General features: G+C 33.1%; 1 protein-coding gene across 2 annotated transcripts in view; it reads left to right on the top strand.

Moving 5' to 3' along the window:
* Nucleotides 1-24412, top strand: part of ZEB1 (zinc finger E-box binding homeobox 1) — a 181790-nt gene that overhangs the window by 140608 nt on the left and 16770 nt on the right. The window contains exons 3-5 of one of the 2 annotated variants that reach the window (XM_041764954.1): nt 9651-9710; nt 16130-16291; nt 23698-23900. In XM_041764954.1, the coding sequence (XP_041620888.1) occupies nt 9651-9710; nt 16130-16291; nt 23698-23900 (425 nt within the window). Of the gene's footprint in view, nt 1-9647; nt 9711-16129; nt 16292-23697; nt 23901-24412 lie in introns of both variants that reach the window. The other variant, XM_041764953.1, reaches the window with a different exon arrangement.

The following is a 24412-nucleotide window of genomic DNA, read 5'->3' as shown; positions in this document are numbered from 1 at the left end:
AATGCTAAAATTGGTGAAAGTATATGAAAAAAGTATATTTGTATAGTATCAAAGTATTTCCTCACCAGATAATTATTAATCGTAACTATATAATAACTAGTATAAAGAAACCTGACAGATACCTTAACCAGGTGATCAAGGTTAATGTCCCAATAAGAAGATACAGTGACATTATATACCACTGGTGAGATCTATTCACAAAGGCATATCACTTCAGTGGTATTCTTGTTCATAGTGCATTTCCTCTTCTGATCATTAGAAAATGTCAGGGATTCAAATTGAGGGCACCCTACAAAATCTTCAATTGTGGTAAGGTCATAAAAAAGCAAAGACTAGAAGCAACTTCTCAAACGTGATTGGATTGTAAGATTTTGGAGAAAATTGTGGTAAGGTCATAAAAAAGCAAAGACTAGAAGCAACTTCTCAAACGTGATTGGATTGTAAGATTTTGGAGAAGGCTCTAGAAACCTGACAAATGCACTATGGGTCCCGAACAGGTTTCTAAACCAGAAAAGACAGAGCATTAGTGGTAAAATTGACATAAGTCAAATAAGGTCTGTATGTTAGTTAATAGTATTGTATTAACACTAATTAATGGTTTCCATAATAGTATTGTGATTCTGTAAGATATTCTCGTTAAGGGAAGCTGATTGAAGGGTATACTGGAAGTCTGTGCTAGTTTTACATTTTTTTCTGTAAGTCTAAAATTATTTTAAATTTAAGTTTTTAAAAATCCTGATCAGAAAGAAGCAAAACCCCCATTCCTTCCTTTTCTCAAGATTGCTTTGGCTATATGGGGCCTTTTAAGATTGCTTTTTCCTATTTCTGTAAAATTAAAAAAAAAATGCCATTGAAATGTTGGTAGGGATTTCACTGAATCTAGAGAGAGGCTCTGGATGGTATGGACATTTTAACAATATTAATTCTTAATTCATGAACATTGATTATCTTTCCATTTACTTGTATCATATTCAGTTTTTTGTATCAGTGTCTTATAGTGTATCAGTGTCTTGTATACTGTGGACTTGCTAATTCTAGGAATTTTTTTGTAGATTCTTTAGGATTTCTACATAAACAATCTTCTCAAATAGCAACAGTTTTATTTCTTCCTTTCTAATCCATATGCTTTTTATTCCTGTTTATTGACATAAGATGTCAGGAGTGGTGAGAGTAGACATTTTCCTTTTTCCTAATCTTAGAGGGAAACTATTCAGTCTTTTACCTTTAATTATAATGTTAACATTAGATTTGTTGTAAATGCCTTTTATCAAATTGAGTAACTTTCTACTCCTACTAGTTTGCTGAGAGTTTTCATCATGAATAGATGTTGAATTTTTTCTCTGTCAGTTGATACGATCATGTGGTTTTGCTTCTTTAGTCTGTTAATATATAGTGAATGCAGTAATGGATTTTCAAATATTGGACCAGCCTGAAATTCCCTGGAAAGCCCCACTCAGTCCTTTTCCTTTTACATATTGGTCAATTCGACAATTTTGTTGAAAATTTTTAGGTCCATTTTCATGAGGGATATTGGTCTATAGTTTTCTTTCTTTTTTCTACTATTTTTATATGGTTTTGGTATCAGGAAAATGCTAGCCTCATAAAATGAATTGGAAAGTGTTCCTTTATTTTTTATTTTCTTGAAAAGATTATTTTAAATTAGTATTATTTCTTGTTTAAAGGTCTGGCAAAATTTGCAAGGAAAACCATCTGGGCCTGGAGTTTTGTTTTGGGGGAAGATTTTAAACCACAAATTCAATTTTTAAAACCGTTACAGGAATACTCAGGTTAGCTTTTCTTATTTCAGATTAGTTTTAACACTTTCTAGTTATTGAGGAATTGCTCCATTTCAGTTTTCAAATGTATGAGTGTAGAGATGTTCACTTTATAGGACTGTATTAAGGAAAACGCTTACAATTACATAACACTCACTATATGCCAGGTAAAGTACTAAGCACATACTATAGTTAATTAATCCTCAATAGCTAACCTAAGATATACTATTATATATAATATATAGTATATATTATATATAGTATATATTATAAATATATTATATATAATATATAGTATATACTATAGTATATTATATTATATATATTATATAAGAAATACTCCAAGTTTATATTATATAAAGTGATTATGTATTGTCTACCAATTTCTTAATGGGCATACAAAATTTTTCATTTTAAGTGTAAATACTTGAAAACAATTTCTGGCATATCAAATATATTGGCTTTTTAACATTCTTATATATGAGATCCATAGCAATTTAACACCTATCATTCAATTTTTAAAAAAATAATAAGGTCTTCTTTAAGAGTCGAATGTGTTAAATCATAATGTTTACTCCTTGAACTCAGAGTATTCCCTTATTATCCTTTTACTACCTCCTAGCTCTGTAGTGACATTCCCTTTTCATTCCTGATGTTAGTTGTTTGTGGCTAGCCTCTATTTGTCAGTATTACTAATGGCTTGTTAATTTTATCGATCTTTTCAAAGAACTAGGTTTCTTTTTCATTGTTTCTCTCTCTTTCTCTCTCTCTGTGTCTTTCGTTGTATTGCTCTCTGCTCTTTATTTTTTCCTTCTGCTTGCTCTGGACATATTTTGCTCCTTTTTCCTGTTTTTTAACATAGAAGTTTAGAATTTTGATTTGAGAACTTTTGTGTAACATAATAAGCATTTAATACTTTAAATTTCCCTTAACACTGCTTTATGTACATCCCACAAATTTTGATGTGGTGTTTTTCACTTTTCTCTTTGACCCAGGGGTTCTTTAGAAGTATGTTCATTAATTCCCAAAGTGTTTGGAGATCTTGTTTATCTTTTTGCTACTGATATCTAGTTTATTATGGTCAGAGAACATACGTTGTATGATTTCATTTAAGTTTAAGTTTTTGTTATATAATCTTGGATATGGTCTGTCTTCATTAGTATTCTATGTGTATTTGAAAAGAATGTGTAGTCTGCTCTTGGGTGGAATGTTCTACAAATATCAATTGAATGGAGTAGTTGTTAGTGTTGCTTGGATCATTTATATCCTTGGTGAGTTTCTGCTTGTTCTGTTAATTAATGTGAGAAGAGTATTGAAGTCTCCAGGTATATACATGGATTTTTCTCTACTGTTCTGTTGGGCACATATTTTGAAGCTATGTTGTTAGATTGTTTTGACCTTCTTATTATGTAATGTTTCTCTAGATTTCTGGTAATTTTCTTAGCTGCAAAGTCTACTTTTCTGATGTAAAATAGTCACGGTTTCTTTTGATTAATCTTTACACAGTATATATTTTCCAACTTTTTACTTTAACCTGTCTATATTATGTTTGAGATAATTTTTTTGTAGAGTGCTATAAATGGGGCTTGGTTTTTTAAAAATCTATTCTAACAATCTTAATTCTTTACATTGGCTCATTTAGACCATTTACACATAATGTAAGTTTTGATGTTTGGATTTAGGTCTATCATTATATTATTTGCTTTCTGTTTTTCCCTGCTTTTAATTCTTCTGTTTCTTCTTTCCTGCCTTCTTTTGAATCATTTGAATATTTTTAGTGTTCTGTTTCCATTTGTTTATTTCATTTTTACTATAGCTTTTTGTACAGATGTTTTGTAGTTGCTCTGTAAATGAAAATGTATATACCTGACTTCTCATAGTGTACTTAGAATTAAGTATTTCACCACTCCAAGTAAAATATAGAAACTTTATGCTCATATGGGTTCCATTACCCTCCTTCCTTTATGTTATAGTTGTCATGTATACTACATCATAGCTTGTGTCCTCTTTCATTCCTGACATTTCAAATTTTCACCTAATATTACTTCGTGTTCTTTCTGAAGATCTTCCTTTAGTAATATATCAAGTTTGCTGGCAGTATACTTTATTCACTCTCCTTCATCTGAGAATATCTTTATTTTGCCTTTGTTTCTAAAGTATATTTTCACTGGATATAGAATTTGCGGTTGACAGGTATTTTTTCCTTTTAGCACTCTAACAATGTGCCATTGCCTTATGAAATATTTCATTTCTAATGATAAATTTGCTTTGTTTTAAATCATTATTTCCTTATAGTTCTGTATCATTTTTTCTCTTTTCAGAATTTTTTTGACCTTTAGTTTCAGAGTTTGATTGATAATCTAGGCCTGGATATGGGGGCATTTATCCTGTTTGAGATTCAGTTAACTTATCTATTTATTGGTTTGTGTTTTTTATTAAATCTGGGAAGTTTTTAGACACTAATTCTTCAACTATTTTTTCTGTACTATACTCTTTTTTCTTTTTCTGGAACTCCAATGGCTGAATGTTAGATATTTTATTATTGTTCTACACACTGATACTCTGTTTTAAAAGTATTTTCACTTTGTTGTCCAAACTGGATAATTTCCATTTACCTATCATCAAATTCACTGGTCTTCTTTCATCTCCATTTTGCTATTGAGTCCATCCAGTGATTTAAAAAAATTTTTTTCTTACTGTATTTTTAATTCTATATTTCCTTTGGGTTGTTATCTATACCTCCTTTTTGTTGATAAGAATTTGCGTAGACCTTTTATCTCTCCATTTTTTTCAAGTGTTCATCCTTAGGCCTTGGAGTACTGTCATAATTAATAGCTGCTTAAAGCTTGTTTCTGAAAGTTTCAACATCTGTGTCTTCTCATATTGCCATCTTTTGATTACCTTTTGCTCCAGAAGTTGAGATTTCCCTGGTTCTTCATGTGCTAAGTAATTTGGATTGTATCCTGGACATTTTTAATATTATGAGATTCTTGGTCTTATTTAAATATTGTGGAGCATTTTGATATTTTTGGCTTAGCAAGCAACTTATCCAGTTGTATCAGACTATAATTTCTAAATAACTTTCTGTGGATTATGGTTGCAATATCAGTTCAGTTTTCAAAGACTTTACAGTGCTTTTTGGATCAGCGCCCTATATTGGCCATTCTGGGACATGATTAATGGTCTTATGCTTACTTCAGTTCTCAAAGCCTGTGGTCAGATCCACACATGGGAAGTTTGGATATGAAACCAGAAGTTCACATGCAGTGTTACTGGGTTGCTTTCCTGTGCAACTCCCTATCCATGATCTCCCTAGTACCTTCAGTTCTGTGGGACTGCCCTTGTCAGTTCTCTATCCAAAAATCTGGGATTTCCTTGGTCATACCTTGCCACATACTTCCTGCAACTGTGCCTGCAGGAAGAGGTGAAAGATGATGAGAGAGAATTTTTTTTTAAGGAAACAATACCCCTTTTTTTTTGTATATTTTTTATTGGAGTTCAATTTGCCAATGTATAGCATAACACCCAATGCTCATCCTGTCAAGTGCCCCCCTCAGTGCCCGTCACTCAATCACCCCAACCCCCAGCCCACCCCCCTTTCCACCACCCCTTGTTCGTTTTCCAGAGTTAGTCTCTCACGTTCTGTCACCCTCACTGATATTTCCCACTCATTTTCAGTGAGAGAGAATTTGATGGAAATTTGTACCATCCTCTTCGGGCCACTATTTCTCTGAGTGGAACCTTTCTCTGAAGGTTCCCCATTCTTGGCATTTTAGGTATCTTTACTTTCCTGGTTTCTCCATGATCTCAGCTACTACGTGGGGATGATCTAGGGACTGGAACACAAGAGAATCAAGGAAAAAAATGATTTCTCCCTTCTCTGGGGCCTTTCTTATTCTGTGAGCCTAAATTAGAGTGTTCTTCGTGGAGTTTTTCTCTGTTCTGCTCCCATGCTCACTTCTAAATCTAGGCTGCCTTGAATCCAGACTAGAGAGTAGGAGAAATTACTCAGTGATTCAGTGGCACTTTGAATTCTTGTCATGTCGCCTTCCCCGCTCTTCCTAATATGGGTTACCTTTTAGAGTCTTCAAATAACTTCTTAAATTCTCCCCAGGTTGTTCTAGCTGCATTCAGTGGGACACACAGGGTGGTTTGTGTTCATTTTATCTTAACAATATCTAACCTCCGTTACATGTTTTTTTACCTTTGTTTAAGTTAACATGTATTCGTGGAGACTGTGAATTACATTTACTGTGACTTTGATAGACAGTTACACCAAAAATATATGTATATATGTAGAAACTAGAAAACACAAGAGAGAAAAATGAAGCCACTTGGGAATACTCTGAAAAAATACACAGTAAAAAAATAATCTTTAATTAAAGTTTGAACACTTTATGTTTGAATTCAGAAATCTATTGGCATTTACTTCAGAGCAGCGTGAAGGACGGCTTACAGAATGAGATAATTGTGAACTGATCTTTAAAGAATCGAATTAGTAAAAGTTTTTCAGATGGAATGGGTAACAGCATTCTAGATAGAGGGGTCAACTTGAGAAAAGACAGGTATAAATGTGCATGGCATCTGTGCATGTGTGTTATAGAGGAAGAGATGAAAGCAGGAAAGAAAAATCTGGTTCAGTTACCCACTTCTTATTCTTTATTAGAAATTGCTATAAAATCTTCCCACAAACACATTTGAAATGGTTAAAAACACACTGGTATGAATTTAAAATGAAAGTTTTAGAATTTTCAATGTGTGCTCAGTAACCAGTCTGTACTTTGAGCTATTCTATCCTGCCATTGGCATTAAGCCTTCTGGATTTTTGATTAAAATGAATTGCATTTACCATTCTTGTTTTTACTTACAGGAATGACATGGCAAAATAAACAAGTGCTGTCCATTTGATCTAAATTTGTGATATCAGGCATTGACTTATTTTTCACTTAAACTATTAATTTTGAGATAATTATAGATTTGCAAGTAATTCACAAATAGATCTAGATTCACAAATTTTCAGAGGTCTTGTTGTATATCCTTTACTCTGTTTTCACCAGTGGTAACATCTTACAAAACTTTAGTACAGTATGAAACCAGAATATCCACATTGATATAGACAAGATAGAACAATGCTATACTCCCACCTACCTTCCTGTCCCAACTCTAACCCCTCACAACCAGACACCTCTTCTCCATTTTAAAAAATTTGTTATTTCAAGAATGTTATACAAATGGAATCATACCGTATATAATCTTTTGGATTGATTTTTTTTCACTTTCCATAATTTCTTGAGAGATTCATCTGAATTGTTGGATGTATCAATAAATTGTCCCTTTTGATTTCTGAGTAGTATTTCATGACTTATTTTTCAGCTATATTTTGCCATTATTTGAAAAAAGAAAGTCTTGTCACTTGAGAGTTTTTCCTCATTTGTGTATTTGCTTTGGAATTTAAACTAAAAGTAAAAGCCTTAGGAGCTTTCTAGTTTACCTTTCTAAATTGCATTTAGGTTAGTCGGTCACAATGTGTTGACATTAGTAAGTCTTGCAGGAGAGAAAATCTTATGCACAAGGAGATTCTCTTACTTTACTACCCTTATGTTTTCTAAGCTCTCCGAGCTTAGAAATAGGGGACACATAGGGGAGAAGGCTACTTGAACAGTGTAGTTAGCCATTTCAGTCCACCCTTGTGCTGATCCATGGGAAGCAGAAAGGAGCCTGCTCCTGGCAGCACTCTATAGTGAAAGAAGTATGTTTATGCTACAGACCAACATTAGGATATTTTCTATTCCCATTAGACAATATGATTTTAGTTGTTTAACCAAAATTCCAGCCCCAGGGATGAGAGAAGGAATAGAGACATCCAGTTTTTAAATCACAGTTAAGAAGTCTAGGACAAAATTCTGAAGTATGTTAAATCCTCATCAAAGGAGCCTAGATTTTTATCCTGAGCAGAAATGAAGAAATCATTTAATTGAATTGCAGATTTTTAATTAGCTATAATAACTATAAGTAGAAAATTTAGTTATGTCCGAAATACCATTTTAACTTTGAATATCACTGTCATCTTCCATCTTCGTAAGTAAAAACTCCAGCTATCTTAATTTTCATTTGAGGAGAAATAAAGAGTATAGATTGATCAACAGTAAATGAATGAATATATTACCATCATATAATTATCCAATTGTCATAGTCTTTATTATTTTAGTTCGAGTAGATGCTTTAGAGAGAGATAAAAAAAGATGTTAGAGATATGCAAACACTTAGCCAATACTGGTGTTTGTCCTACTATAGTATAAACACTTTAACATGAGGTTTTTAATTGTCATTTTGCTGATAGCAAGTATAAAATGAGAATTATTTATCAGACGTTAATCGCTTCATTACCTACTTTAGACCGTGTTTTTATGCTGGTCTAAAGAGGTTTATACATATTTTAACTATTTTTCACATAGTGATCATCTTTAAGTACTAATATAAAGTTAATGAGTAAAGAAAATCTGCTGAATAAATAAATCCAGCTGATAATCCAAGGCACTTACAGAAAAATATGCTTAATGTGAGCAAAGATTTTACTTGATTAGTGTTCTATTTCTCAATTCAATTATCAAACTTAGGGGAAATCTAAATCAAGATTTTTGACTGACATTCAATGGGATTTGATTGGGGTGCAGATTAACTACATGATGTGATGTTTTAGCATGTCTTTCTAAGTATTCTGATCATAATTATATATATTCTGCTAGTTTTCTAAAGCAGTTTTTAACTCCTTCATGTCTTTTATATCTATACATGTCCTTAATAAACATTATAATAAATAAAATATACCTGAATATACAAAACATACTTTTTGCTTGCCAAAATGATATGCCTATTTACTCTGATTTTATTCTGTATAGAATACTACAGTCAGCTCACTATAAGCCTTAGGTAGCAAAGGAGGACAACTGACATCTAAAAATGTTTACCAGTACTATTATTATGATGATTTATCAGTAGTTAGAATAGTGACTAGAGTGAAAGATAAAGTGTAGTGCCCTAGGTGTTTGCTCTGGACACAGTGAAGTTTAGTATGGTCTTCTCTCTAGTTGATTGTCTGATACTTTAGTCATACAGGCAAGGCTGGAGTTGAAAGTAGGTTTTACAGCCATTCATACCTGAATTCAAATTCCCGGGACACCTGGGTGGCTCAGTGGTTGAGCGTCTGCCTTTGGCTCAGGGCATGATCGATCCCAGGGTCCCAGGATCAAGTCCCACATCAGGTTCCCTGCATGGAGCCTGCTTCTTCCTCTGCCTCTGTCTCTGCCTGTCTCTCTCTGTGTCTCTCATGAATAAATAAATAAAATCTTTTAAAAAAATTCCTCTTCTACTAATAGCAGTGTGTCTTTGGGCTGTTTAACCTTTTCAGGCCTGAAGTTTTGGGTTTCTTTTTTTTTTTTTTTTCACTTCTAAAATAGGTAGTTATGAAGGTTAAAAGAAATAAGTTTATAAAGCATCTAGCACAGTGCCTAAAACATGGAAACTTGTGTTTTGCAGAAGAAAATTTTAAAAAGGAATCCTGCTACCTAGAGGTAGAACTCCTCTCCCAAAACAACACTAAAATCCCAGTATGTGTATAATTCTAATACATGTATAATTCCAGGATTATATAGAAATCTTCACTAATTTTGCTTCTTTACGATACCTTTGTGAGTTTGGTAAAACTGTCTGCTAGACCTCTTTTTAAAAAGTTCACTTTTCAAGGGTACATTACTTCTAAAAGGGAAGAAAATCCAAATTAAATATAATCTAAAAGTTCCTTTTCATATTTCTAGATGTTAAAAATGTTTGTGCCACATGGATCTATTTTAATCCTTTGTTCTTTGATTTTAGCAGGAAAGGAAGGACAAGAAATCCTGGGGCCTGAAGCTCAGGCAGATGAAGCGGGATGTGCAGGTACTCTCTCCTTGTTTTCTTTCATACTGTAGTCTTTGAACAAGGTCTTTTGTGTCACTGGTTTTTGCATTTGTGAGTCATGAATTTAATCTGTTTCCTCCTCTTTTATCTTGACCTCTTTCAGCGTTTCAGTACCCAAGCATATAGGACACTATATGAAAAGTTTGAAGTTTATATTCTTTAAATATAGTATAAATTTGCAGATTCATCTAACAGAGCATATTTTCCATTTTATAAGGATGACAAGTACAACCTACAGATAAACCTAAAAAATAAGTGTTTAAATCATGATTTGAATTTATATCAAATTGTTTACCAAAGCTACAGAAATACAGATTTAACTATTTTGAGTTTCATTATTAGTTACCAGGATCTACATTGAGTTGCCCACAAGACAGAAAGCAGAAGGGAGAAGAATAAGCAAATATCATGAGTTATCTATAAACCAGATGAGAGTCATGAATATTGATGAGCTGAGTGAACATGTCACAGCAAACAAAAGATTCAAAATTTTTTCTTGTAACTTCTATGATTTTGAAAAAGGCCAAGATGAAGTTAAATTCTAGTAAACAAGAAAATTTGCTTCTAGGTGACTAAAAGTACATATTCCCTGAGACTTAAAGCTATATTTCTATAATGGATTCAAATCAGATTTAAGAAGCAAAAGAGTAAGTGGAAAACTTAAATCAAAATCTTATGTATGATAACACCAGGCACTTTTTATTGTGTCACATAAGTCAGCTAGAACTCCTAGAGTGAAAGCTTCAAAACTGAATTCTGAGTTATTAAAACATTTCTTCAAAATACTGCACTTCAAAGTAGTATAATTGTATTTTGTATATTTAACCATAAATTAGAAATTTCTATCATATAACTTTAATTAAATTTTCTGTTTTTCTTCTCTTTTTTTGGTTTAACACTTCTAGTTTTTTTTTTTCTTTTCTCTGCAGTGCCTTTTAGGAATATTCCATAGAGCCCTATAAATTATCTTTCATTGTGTAAGATGAGTATATTTCATAGTAATATGTCAAAAAATAGATTTCATCTATGGTATAAACAGGCACTCCCATACTTGTCAGTCAGTTCTGTAAAACAAAGAGTAAATCCTCATGTTGTTGTTAAAGATGGATTCCAAAATAATTAAATAATAATGGGATATGTGATCATTTATGGTACCTACTTCCTAAGATTTTATATTCTGCCTTTAACTTGGTTGTGTTTAACTTACATGAATAATGTATTCAAATATGTTATCAAATATTTGTCATGCTAACTTACACATTACATAAAATATTTAAACGGGATATTTGTTACTAGTAAAATAGTATTAATGAACACAAAAGAATGCTGTCATTACTCTTTTGCCTAATGTTAAAGTTGGATGACTTACATTACCAGAGTAACAGAAGATCAATTGCCCTTTTAGGCAAAATGCTATAAAAAAAAAAATTTCACAATTTCAGGTTTCAGTGTTTAACCTACACTTTGCTCTTCACCACAAAAATTAATTATTTCAGTTAGTACTGAGTAGTATATAAATTCCCTTAACTCCTCTCCCCAGAAAATCACATCTGGAAGGTAAGGTAATCTTGTAGTAACTTAAGTTGTTGCTGAAATATGAGGTCCCCCCCCCAGTGGAAGATGATCCCTGCTGCATTATTTCCCTGGAACTTGGAGAGTTGGGAGCAAGTAAGCATCTAATAAAGCCCTGATAAGTGTAGTTTTAAGGGAAAAAGGTTAGAAATTAGATGGTTGAGGTTTTTGTTCATTTAAACTTAAAAATTATGTTCTGCCTTTGCTTTTGTTATTTCCTTGACTGCTAGGGAATAATGTGCTGACAAAGTAAACAAAAACATTGTACAAAGGTCACCATCATTAGTTCAGAACTTTGTCAGATCCTTTCTTCAGCTGATTTCCTTTTGCAGTTCATGAAGTTAAGAGAACTGTAGTCTCAGCTTAGTATTCAGAGAGTGAAAAATTCACCCAAAACATCCTTTGTTCCTTCTGAGCATCCCTTTTTTGTTTATATAGTTAATAGTTTACAAAGTTTGTAAAATGGAAGGTCAAGCTCGGAAGAAGCCTAAGGATATATATTTTCCAGTAGAATTAAAATATTAATAGCTAAATAATTTTTTATCTTTATATTAAAAGTTTACCTCTCTCTCTCTCTTTGCTCTAATTTGTGATTATAACCTCAGAATTCTACACTTTGGTCATATATAGTTCTATGGTCCAAAATAATTTTATATTGGACAGCTCTGAGTTTTGTCATATCTCAAGAAGCCAAGTTATTATTACATCCCTATGTGTTTGCTTATCTCTCTACTATTGAAATATGTAAGTTTATCAGTCTTAGGACTAGAAATTTTGCTTCATAATTGACCTTTTTACAATATGCACTTCCCAGCACTTAAAATTTATAGGTAAAACTGCAGAATTTCTGGTCTCAGCTTGAAGTTGTTTGGCTAGATGCAGGTTCATGGAAACAGTGTAGTTCAGTGGGAAAGAGCCCAGAAGTTGATACCATACCCAATACCAAATCATGTAATCTAATAGTAATATTTTTTTACTGTGTGACTTTGGAAGTTATCTAAGCTTTCTGACCCTATTTTTTTATTGGGAAAACTTTTGATTGGGAAATTATAATGTTTACTTTACCAGGACTGCTTTGAGGAAAATAGCTAACAATTAAATAGCACTTACATATGCAGGTACAGTAATAAACACACTATTAATTAATTTAAATCTCACAACTACCCTAAGAGGTACTGTTATTGTCCTCCAAACTTTATATTATATAAACTGATTATACACTGTGCCACATATTTCTTAATGTACATTTAAAATTTTTCATCTTAAGTATAAGTAGTTACAATATAATTTCTGACATTAAAAATGGCATTTTTAACATCACTCTTATATGTGAAATCCATAACAATTTAATCCTGCTAATCATTCAATTTGGTTACAAGCTCTTCTTTAAAAGTCAGAAGTGTTATATCATAATATTTACTCCTTGAACTCATATTTCTGTTTTCATAAACCAATAGAATTTGATGCTAACAGAGTATATATTTCCTGTTTGAAGGTATTTCTGATCAGCTGTCATTTCTTTATAAGAAAAATATGTATATAAATTAAAATTTAAGTTTCTTTTTAATTTCTAGGCACAGGATCTTAAGATTTTTTAAATTTGTGGATTGATTTACCATATAATTATCAGTATTACACAGTTGATGGTAACATAAATACATTACAAATTTTAACAAAAATCCTTTTATCACTTGAGATAATAATATTGTCATTAATGCCTTAGAGCTACAGACTTAGGTCATTCAGTTTCCAAGAATTTTGTACCTAATAACCTAACTAGCAAAGCCAGATATTATTACTATTATACCATTCAGCCAAATCAGACTTTCTGTCAAGAAAAAAGTGTTCTCATTTTTCTAATTCAAGTAATTTTGCCAAAACACAATTTGAGAAATTTTATAAAAATTTCCTCTGTGAGAAATAAATTATAAATAATGAGGAATATGCAAAGTATAAATAAACCTATCTTCTTAAAAATAGATTATTCACTTAACTATAGAGAACAAACTGATGGTTACCAGTGAGGTAAGGATAGGGAATGGGTGAAATAGGTGATGGGAATTAAGGAGTGCACCTGTTGTGAGGAGTAACAGGTATTGTATGGATTATTGAATCACTATATTTTACACCTGAAACTAATATTATACTATTTGTCAACTATACTGGAATTAAAATTAAAAACTTAATAATTGTTTTTAAAAACTAGATTCTTCAATAGTGAGATGAAGATTTTATCTAATATTATTTTCATGTTACCAAAATGAGTAGTACATTTAGAGCAAGTAAGTACATATATAAGCTTATAACTTACTGAAGGTGTAAGTTTCATGTGTAAAATACAGATTATATTATTCTGTAAAATGTATACTTTAAAAACTCATTATTCTAGCATCTAGCCTTTACACACACATATGTACACACATACTTAATAGGATGCAGAAAATAGAAATTTTTATAGGTAAAGACTATAATTGAAATAAATATAATTTGAGTAAAATATTTTAAGCATCTTATAATCTATATGGAATTGTTAATCAGTCACATAAAAATATAAATTTCATAAGTTTTATCTAGTTTAACTTGAAAATTTGAAGTTACATAGAAAATACTCAGTGACACTCACTTGTACTGCTTTAGCTGCTCAAAAATGCTTATTTTTCCAACTAATGACAGATTGATTGTAGGAATGATTTTTGAGAATACTCTTGGCTTTGCTCTTACCAGTTTCCTGAAGAGCAATGAACGTTTTAATAATAGTTGCGGAATGGAACAGATGAGGTCATTAAAGGAAAACTCCCACTCCCTCTGGCCATATTATTATATAGCTTGATTTCAGAACTTCCTTACTAAACCAAAATAATTCATTTCAGAAAATTGCCCTGTTTTATCCCTGATAGAAATCCATATAAACAGGAAAACTGGAAGGATTGTGGTGGTTTTATGTTGCTTTGATTAATCAATAATCAACTGGGGAAAATATTCCCCAATCAGTATTTTGGATTTTTTCCTTTGGCAACCCAAAAGTTTTTACACTTCAAGCGATGCACCATATTAATGTACTGGGATATGCTTTATTCTCTTCTTCCTTTTTTTCCCCTAATATTTTATTTATTTATTTATTTATTTATTTATTTATTTATTTATTTATCTATTTATTTATGAGAGATAGAGAACAGGAGTGGATAGGGGGAGAGGTGCAAAGGGAGAGGGAGTAGCAGACTCCCTGCTGAGCGGGAAGCCCAAGTGGAGTTTGATCCCAGGGCCCTAGGAAGGGTCCCTAAGTGAAGGGTACCCTAAGTGAAGACTGGGTAGACTGAACCACCACCCAGGTGCCCCTCTTCTTCCTTTCTTTGAAGATTTTATTTATTTGAGAGAGATAGTACCAGTGTGAGCAGAGTGGGTTGGCAGAAACAGAGGGAGAGGGACTAGAAGGCTCCCAGCTGAGCAGAAGGCCTGATGCAGGGTTCAATCTTACGAGATTGAGATTGAATCTGAGATCATGATATGAGCCGAAATCTAGAGTTGGATGCCTAACCCACTTAACCATGCAGGTACCCCTTCTCTTCTTCCTTTTAGATGTGAGCAAAAGATACTGTGGAAAGGGGAGAGGAAAGAGAAGAATCTTCCAGGTTCTAAGAAAGAATATACACAGAAGTCGAGGATTTGGAAATAGACTCCCATAAAACCCACAGTACCAGCTTACCTCTTGAATCTTCACTTACCCCTGGATCCAATAACCCAGTGCTAAATAATTGATATCATATTGGCTGTATTATAAAGGAGGGGGAAATGGTGGCTCACCATTATGATTATATCATTGGCTTTAAGGTTTTAAAACAGCAGCTGCCCTGAGAAGTTCACTTAGCAAGATTTTTTTCAATAACTGTTAAACAAAAACATGCCCATACTTCAGCATTTTAATTTGGCCCAATTTTAGTCTGCTGGGAAATGCTCTTTTACAAATTTAAAACTGACAGTTCAGCCCAAAGTGTATAGAGAAGTCAGCCATGAGACATCTGGGAGCCATACAATGTGCTACAGTTACCACCAGCATGGAGTAGACACTGTCCTCTAGAGCCAGTGGAGGAAATGGAAGGAAACCATGGTGCAGCAATGCTGCTGTAGAAACTCAGCAGCACTTTGGGTACCTTCTCAAAGTGAAAGCATTTGATTTTCACTTGAGCCTTTCTAATCAAAGGAAAAAATGCCTTTGCCCTTAGCCCACTATTAAACATTATTGAAGCAAAAATAAAGAATAGCCATGTTTATGTATGAATACTAGAGGAGATAAGAAGCAGTTTTATGGATTTTATACTCTTTGATTCTTACTAGAAATTTTTCTAATTATAGATAACTATTTACACTGTTTTTTTTTCGAAGACATCACATAACTGCAATGAACTTCAGAGTGGTTTAAATTGACAATGATTCGGATTTAAGCTACAACTCTAAATAAATATCCAGTAGGTTGCTAGGAGGGACTAAGGTTTGAGATGTAAGATTTTCTCCTTTGTTCCTTGATTGAGAAATTAAGAATTCAGTCAACTATATTACCTTTTCTTTGTCTTGTTTATCAGTCACATGGACTAGAATTACACTCTAAAGTTTAAAAGGGATATTGTAAAAATTTCAGAACTTTCATATTGCTTTCTAAAAGACTTTTTAATAGAGGATAACAGAATGAGTGAATTTTGTTTTTAACTTTTGGTAAATATTTCCAACAAATTCAAGAATAATAGTGAATTCTCTTAAGTTATTTTTTTATTTAGAAAAACTTTGTAACAACTGGTGGTGAAAGCTTTCTATAAAATATGCATTTCTTTTAGTAAAAGATGATGAATGTGACTCAGATGCAGAAAATGAGCAAAACCATGATCCTAACGTTGAAGAGTTTCTGCAACAACAAGACACTGCTGTCATTTACCCCGAAGCACCTGAAGAGGACCAGAGGCAGGGCACCCCAGAAGCCAGTGGTCATGATGACAGTGGTAAGTGGAGCTGCACAGTTGTTTTTGTTTTCATATGTACAGGATTATTATATCTATAATTGTACAATGGGAACCTCCTCTACTCTAGGGATCTGAAATCCAAAATTTATGGCAAGTGCCCATAGAAAATAATCTCTTAGAGAAAGGAACACATTTATGGTAACAGTGTCGTATTAAAATTAGTGGCATCTCATGTGTTGTATTGCGGTAAGGCCACTGCAGTGAGGTTTAGAATAATGCCTGGATGTTGACTTCCACTCACTCACATAGCAGCAAGTAGTAGAAATGGGAGCTAGGATGATCCTTAACTAACTCTTGACTTTTTTTTCTGACTCTGGATATTTTTCTGCTCTGCTAGCAAGCAAAACGTGGTTGTCAGGTTCAAAACATACCGATTTGAAGACAAATGGGGTTTTTTATATCTGCTCTAGGCCATTCTGACATGAACAGCCAGTGTATGAAGAGTGGCAAAATGCAGTACTAATATGTTCATACTCTCCTGAAAGCAAGCAGGCTACCATTCTCTCCTTCCATGCTAGAAACAGATGACTCGCATGCAGATATTTCTGTAAGAAAACTTATTAAAGATCTGCACCAAGAACTAAGAAGTTACTGGCTTGTTTACCTTAATCTGGTTTGATTGTTTTTCAGGATTCCAGTTTATTTTTTTATTTTTGGATTCCCAGTTTAATAGATCGATTTAACTTAATACTTAAATAATCGTTTTTAAAAGACATTTTTAGAGAAGTTTTAGGCTTCAAAAAAAGTGATATAGAAGTACAGGTATTTCCCATATACCCCTTGCCCCCCACATGTGCATAGTTTTTCCCATTATCAACATAACTCACTAGAATTGTACATTTTTTACCAAGGAAGAACCTACATTGACACGTCATAAACACCCAAAGTCTATAAGTGTGTATCCATCATTATAATGTATCCATCATTATAATATCTCCTAGAGTATTTTCATTGCTCTAAAAATCCTCCATTTTCCCCACCTCCCCTCACCCCTAGAAACCACAGATCTTTATGTGTCTCCATAATTCTCTGCCTTTTCCAAAGGTCATATAGTTGGAATTATACAACATGTAATCTTTTAAGTTGGCTTCTTTTTCATTTAGTAATATTTAAGTTGGCTTTTTCACTTTTTTTTTACTTTTTTTTCACTTTTTTTTCCACTTTCCTCCATGTATTTTCATGGCTTGATAGCTCATTTCTTTTAAGTGCTGAATAATATTCCATTGTCCCGATGTATCATAAGTTTGTTTACCCATTCACCTGATGAAGGACACATGGTTACTTCCATGTTTTGGCAATTATGAGTAAAGTTGGTATATACCACCATATGCAGATTTTTGTGTAGACTTAAGTTTTCCAACTCCTTTGGGTAAATACCAAGAAGTTCATATACTGGATCAAATAGTAACAGTATGTTTAGTTTTGTTAGAAACTGCCAAGCTATCTCCCAGAGAGGCTGTACAACTTTGTATTCCCACCAGCAATGTGAGTTTCTGTTGCTCCACATCATCACTAGCATTTTTTGGTGTCAGTGTTCTGGATTTTGGACATTCTGATAGGTGTGTAGTGATATCTTTCTTGTTTTAATTTGCTTTTCCCTGATGATATATGATGTGGAGTGTCTTTATTTGTCATCTGTATATCTTCTTTGGTGAGGTGTCTGTTAAGGTCTTTGGACTATTTTTTAATCAAGTTATTGATTTATTGTTGAGTTTTAAGAATCCTTTGTATGTTTTGAATAACAGTCCTTTATCTGATATGTCTTTGCAAATATTTTCCCAGTCTGTGACTTGTCTTCTAATTCTCTTGAGAACATTTTTCACAAAGCAGAAGTTTTCATTTTAATGAAGTCCAGCTTGTCAGTTCTTTCTCATGGATCATGCCTTTGGTGTTATATCTAAAAAGGGCATTGTCATACCCAGGGTCACTTAGGTTTCCTGTTATCTTCTAGGAGCTTTATAGTTTTGCATTTTGCAATTAGGTTTGTGATTCATTTTGAGTTAACTTTTGTGAAGGACGTAAGGTCTGTGTCTAGATTCATTTTCATGCATGTCCTGAATGTTTTGTTGTTCCATTACTTTTTAAAATTTTTTAATTTAAATTCATTTTAGTTAACATATAATGTATTAAAAGCTTCATGGGTAGAATTTAGTGATTCATCAGTTGTATATTACACCAAGTGCTCGATATATCAGGTGCCCTCCTTAATAACCATCACTCAGTTATCCCATCTCTCCCCCACCTCCCCTCCAGCAACCCTCATTTTGTTTCCTAGTCTGCCTCTCTCTTTTTCTATCTTATTTTATTTTTCCTTTCCTTCTTCTATGTTTGTCTGTTTTGTTTCTTAAATTCCACATATGAGTGAAATCATACAGTATTTGTCTTTCCCTGACTTATTTTGCTTAGCATAATACCCTCTAGTTCTATCCACATTGTTGCAAATGGCAAGATTTCATTCTTCTTCATGGCTAATAGTCTATTGTATATTTATATACCACATCTTCTTTATCCATTCATCCGTTGATAGAAATCTGGGCTCTTCCCATGGTTCGGCTGTTGTGGACATTCTGCTATAAACATTGGGGTACCTGGATCCCTCGAATCACTATTTTTTTATCTTTTGGATAAATACCTAGTAGTACAATTGCTGGATCATAGGGTAGCTCTGCTTTTAACTTTTTGAGGAACCTCCATACTGTTTTCCAGAGTGGCTGCACCAGTTTGCATTCCCTCCTGCAGTATAAGAGGGTTCCCCTTTCTCCACATCCTCACCAACATCTGTTGTTTCCTGACTTGTTCATTTTAGTCATTCTGAAGTGTGAGGTGGTATTTCTTTTTTTTTTTTTAATTTTTTATTTATGATAGTCACAGAGAGAGAGAGAGAGAGGCAGAGACACAGGCAGAGGGAGAAGCAGGCTCCATGCACCGGGAGCCTGACGTGGGATTCGATCCCGGGTCTCCAGGATCGCGCCCTGGGCCAAAGGCAGGCGCCAAACCGCTGTGCCACCCAGGGTTCCCTGAGGTGGTATTTCATTGTGGTTTTGATTTGTATTTCCCTGATGCTGAGTGATATTGAACATTTTTTCATGTATCTGTTAGCCATTTGTATGTCCTCTTTGGAGAAATGTCTGTTCATGTCTTCTACCCATTTCTTGACTGCATTTTTTGTTTTTGTGTGTTGAGTTTTCTAAGTTCTTTATAGATTTTGGATACTAGCCCTTTATCTGATATGTCATTTGTGAATTTCTTCTTTCATTCGGAAGGTTGCTTTTTAGTTATTGATTGTTTTTTGGTTATTGATTGTTTCCTTTGCTGTACAAAAGCTTTTTACTTTAAGTTCCAGTAATTCATTTTTGCTTTTGCTTCCTAAGTTCCATTACTATTTGTTGAAAAGACTATCTTTACTCCATTGTATTGCCTCTGCTCCTTTGTCAAAGACCAGTTGACTATATGAGGGTATTTCTGGCTCTCTGTTCCATTAGTTTATTTCTGTATCCTCATACCAATACCACACTGTTTTGATTATTATAGCTTTACAGTAAGTCTTAAAGTCAAATAGTGTCAATCCTCCAGCTTTATTTTTTACCTTCAGTATTGTGTTGACTATCCTGGGTCTTTTGCCTCTCCATATAAACTTTAGAATGTTTGTCAATATCTGTAAAAGGACTCTCCAGATTTGAATTGGAATTGCATTGAATCAAGTTGGGAAGAACTGGCATCTTGACAATATTAAGTCTTCTTATTCTTAAACATTGAATGTCTCTCCATTTGTTTAGTTCTTTGATTTTGTTCAGCAGAGTTTTATAGTTTTCCTCATATAAATCTTACATATATTTTGTTAAATTTATACATAAGTATTTTGGTGTTTTGGTGCTAAATAAATGTTAAGCTACTAATCAATCAACTCTTAAATATCTGAAGGAAATTGAGAAGAATGGTATAGAAAAATATATTCCATTGCAGAGTCAACTGCCTTCCTTAAATCAGGAATCAGCTATGAAAAAGCAGAAACAGAAGTTTCACCGCAGAATAGGTAGTATTTTCTGTCACTAAATCAGTGACAAAGGAAATAGAAGTAGGGCACTCTATAACTGATTCCTCCAGTGTGCCAAAAGGACACATTTTTGAAGACTATAGATTATTGCCCCTAGGGACACAGCATTAAAGCTTTATGAATAGTGTTGTATTGATATATTTGCATATAATTGTAGGCATTGTAATCCTGTAGGGCCCTACCATTTCTATTTTGATTCCTCAGGGTTTGGGGGTGTTTTTTTCAAGATTTTATTTATTTGTTTAGTTGTAGGTGAGGAGCAGAGGGAGGAAGAAAGAATTTTAATTAGAGTCTATACTGAGCGTGGAGCCTGACATGAGATTCAGTGTCATGATCCTGAGATTATAATCTCAGCTGAGTTGGATGCTTAACCAATGAACTACCCAGGCACTTCAGTTTGTTTGTTTTTTTTTTTCTTAAAAAAAAATTTGTTAACTTTCACCTGAAGAAGCAATAGGTTACAATAAAAATGAAAAAGAATAAAAATTCTTCAATATAATTGTATATATATGTAAATGTTTTATGCAACAAAAGTTTTTCAAGAAGCCTCATGAAAGAAAATAAGAACTAAAGCAGTGTTTCATTGCACAGATCAAAATAAGGTTAAACTTTGTAAAGTCCATTGTTACTAATCAACACAGTAAAATCCCATAAAAATTAGGATTTAACATTTTGAATTAATGAAACATTTGAATTCTAGAATCTGTTTTTTAATTCAGGTAGTTATTACTTTCAGGTATACAGCTGATAAACTATTGCACAGGAGATACTCTGTCACACCAGTAACATCTGATTGTCTTCAGAAGCCCTTAAGTTTTTAAAGTTTTAATGGATTAAATATGCTCTCCTGTACTTCAAAAATTGTGAAAGGGCAAAATTTATTCTAGCAGACTGAAATATCACAAACTCTGAATCAGTGGGTCACAAACAAAGGAGATTTTTCAAAGGTTTTATATGAAGTACTTACTATCAGTCTGAAATGTTATACTACATAGCAAAGGAAATTTAGGATACAAAAATTAAAGATTTTTTTTAAAATAAGCATAGTCATAGTCATAGGATATGACATGGGTTAGATTTTTAAGTAGTCTTGAATCACTACCTTAAGTTGATTATAAGAATTCTAAAAAGAAAATTTTTTTCCTTATATGACAAGCCTTCATTGCTAAAAAAGTGATTCTTTTAAAAAAGCAAATATCCAATATTCTTAAAAAATAGGAACAAAAACTGTTTTATGCTAGTATCCTAAAGAATAAATTCATACCTCATATGTGTGAGAAATTCAATAGAAATCGATTTATGAAAATAATAACTTGCTGGTAAAATATCATGAGTAACCTGTCATTTTACAAAATTAGTATTTTGTTTATTAATGATGAAAGTAAAGAACAAAATAGTACATAATGAGAGCAGACAGCTGTATTACGCTATAGAGTATAAGCAGCTTAAGTAATGGAAATCACATTGTGATTGTGGTGCCAATAATGAAGCATCTGCAACGGCTGACTTGGACTCTTGCCATTGTAACCAGATAAAACCAATAGGATAGACTAGGTACCCTGGCAAGGAGAGTGCCCCAAATGTTGATTTCCTACCTGCCTGTTCAAAAGGAAATTAATACTAAACAAAACATAGCATGATTTCCAAAACAATTTCATGTGGCTAATCTAGTCTCCACAGAAGTAGGTCATTTTAAAGATATCACCAACACGCAACTGATTCCAGTTGCCTTGCTAGCTGATAATAAAGGTACCTTCATAAACTGTGGAAGGTTTGTTTTTTTATTTTATTCATATATTTGATACATATTTCAACATAATTAACAAACTATATGGGGTTAGGTGCTCAGTCTCTTATACGCAGGCTGGTTCTCAGGAAAGTCTTTTAATTTATATAGACTTGAATTTCAATAAAGATGATACATGTTTATGAAGGATTTTGAGACTGTAATGAAATTTTCTTTGGTAGTCTCTTTTTTCTTTTTTTTTTTTTTGTCTAAGATATTTTATTTATTTATTCATGAGAGACAGAGAGTCCGAGACATAAGCAGAAGGAGAAGCAGGCTCCCTGCAGGGACCATAATGTGGGACTCTATCCCCAGACACAGGATCACACCCTTAGCTGAAAGCAGACACTCAACCGCTGAGCCACCCAGGCATCCCTGGTAGTCTCTTTTTCAATAAAAATTTCAAAATGAAGGTAGAGATACTATTTACAATAAGTTATCTTTTAGGAACTTATTTTTTGAAGAAATAAAATATGGAAAAGCACTCTTAGTTAAATAATATTAATTAGCAAAACCATATTACATTTTAGGATTGTCAGGCTTAGGTGGTTCCTGTGGAAAAAAAAAATGGTTCATTCAGGGCGCCTGGGTGGTTCAGGCGATTAAGTGTCCAACTCTTGGTTTCAGCTCAGGTCATGATCCCTGGATTCTGGGATCAAGCCTCCTCAAGCCACATCCAAGCTCTGTGCTCAGCAAGAAGTCTGCTTAAAGATTCTCTACCTTTGCTCCTTCCCCCAGTCGCACACCTCTCTCTAAATAAATAAATAAATCTTAAAAAAAAAAATGGTTCATGCAGTGAACTCTCAGTTTTTCCATATTGCCTTTTTTTCTAAAAGCTATCCTGTATTTATCCATATAAAATTCTACAAAAAAAAATGTATCTGTATAATTCAGTAAGGGAAAGAACATAAAGAAGCCTGCATGGGAAGTCTTTGTAGGCCAGGCCTAGATCTGGCTCCTGTTACTCACTTCCCCTAGTACTTGTTCTTGTGGTTTGAATTCTGTCATATGGCCACACCTAACTGCAGGAATGTCTTAAAAACATAGTCTACTTATGTACTATTTACTGTTTGATGACAATAACTTTGTGGTGTCATTTCCAAGTTAGAAAGAACAAGCATTAAATAAATAATGATATGTTCTTATCAGTGGAAAGATTCTATTGTGGCATACAAATCCTCTTCAGTATGTATACATTTACAAATGTAACGTATTCTAAGTTTATCTTTGTTTTCTTTGTCTAATCATACAAAAAGAAGGGAAGACTTATAGTTTAGTGGAAAAGATATGGGACTTTGAAGTCGGACAGCACATATTTGAATCCTGACTTCATCATTTACCAGCCTTATAATTTTAAGTCATTTAACTTTTCTGAGCTTCCTGTTTTCTCTTTTATAAAATAGAGATGAGTATCATTGTATTGTTTTAAGGATCAAATATAAAGTGGGTGTCATAATATCTGGCACAAAGCATAGGGAGTAAGTGGTAGCTTTGGTAATATTTTTTGAATGTTTAAATTCAAAATATATGATCTTTCTTTTATAGGAACACCAGATGCATTCTCCCAGTTACTTACCTGCCCATATTGTGATAGAGGCTATAAACGCTTTACCTCTCTGAAAGAACACATTAAATATCGCCATGAAAAGAATGAAGATAATTTTAGTTGCTCCCTGTGCAGTTACACCTTTGCGTACAGAACCCAACTTGAGCGTCACATGACATCACATAAATCAGGAAGAGATCAAGTAAGTGAAATCCAGTGTCTATTGAAGGCAAGGGTTCTAACATACTTAAAAGGATGTACTAGGCAGCATCTTCAGCCTTACAAGAATTAAAGTAATTACATGAATTATCTGAGTTCCAAAATGCATGTGAACATTATTTTAGCAGTAACTAAGTTTTTTAATTCTTTTTCAGATAAGATCCCTTCGATCTTGATTTATTTTGCTTATATTGCAACAAGTATTTCCCTTAAGTTTATAACTAGATTCAAAATGCATTCTACTAAAATGCTCAGTGCAAGAAAAATAAATACTCATTTCATAAACCATATGCCTAAATACTAACTAAATTTAGAGGAAAGTCAAATAATAATAATAAAGGTTAATTTTCTGGGAAACAAAGACTACTGTATTTACTCTCAGTATAAGTTATGGGGTTCTGTTTACTGTAGGAAGGGAAGATGCTTACTCTAAGAATCTAAAGCTTAGATTCTAAACATTTTTATTCTGAAGATTCAGTTTTCACATGGTTTGTT

The sequence above is a fragment of the Vulpes lagopus genome, chromosome 8 (genome assembly GCF_018345385.1).
Source record: "Vulpes lagopus strain Blue_001 chromosome 8, ASM1834538v1, whole genome shotgun sequence".
NCBI lineage: Eukaryota > Metazoa > Chordata > Mammalia > Carnivora > Canidae > Vulpes > Vulpes lagopus.
The sequence above is the reverse complement of the archived record's forward strand: the minus strand, read 5'-3'. Positions and strand labels throughout refer to the sequence as shown.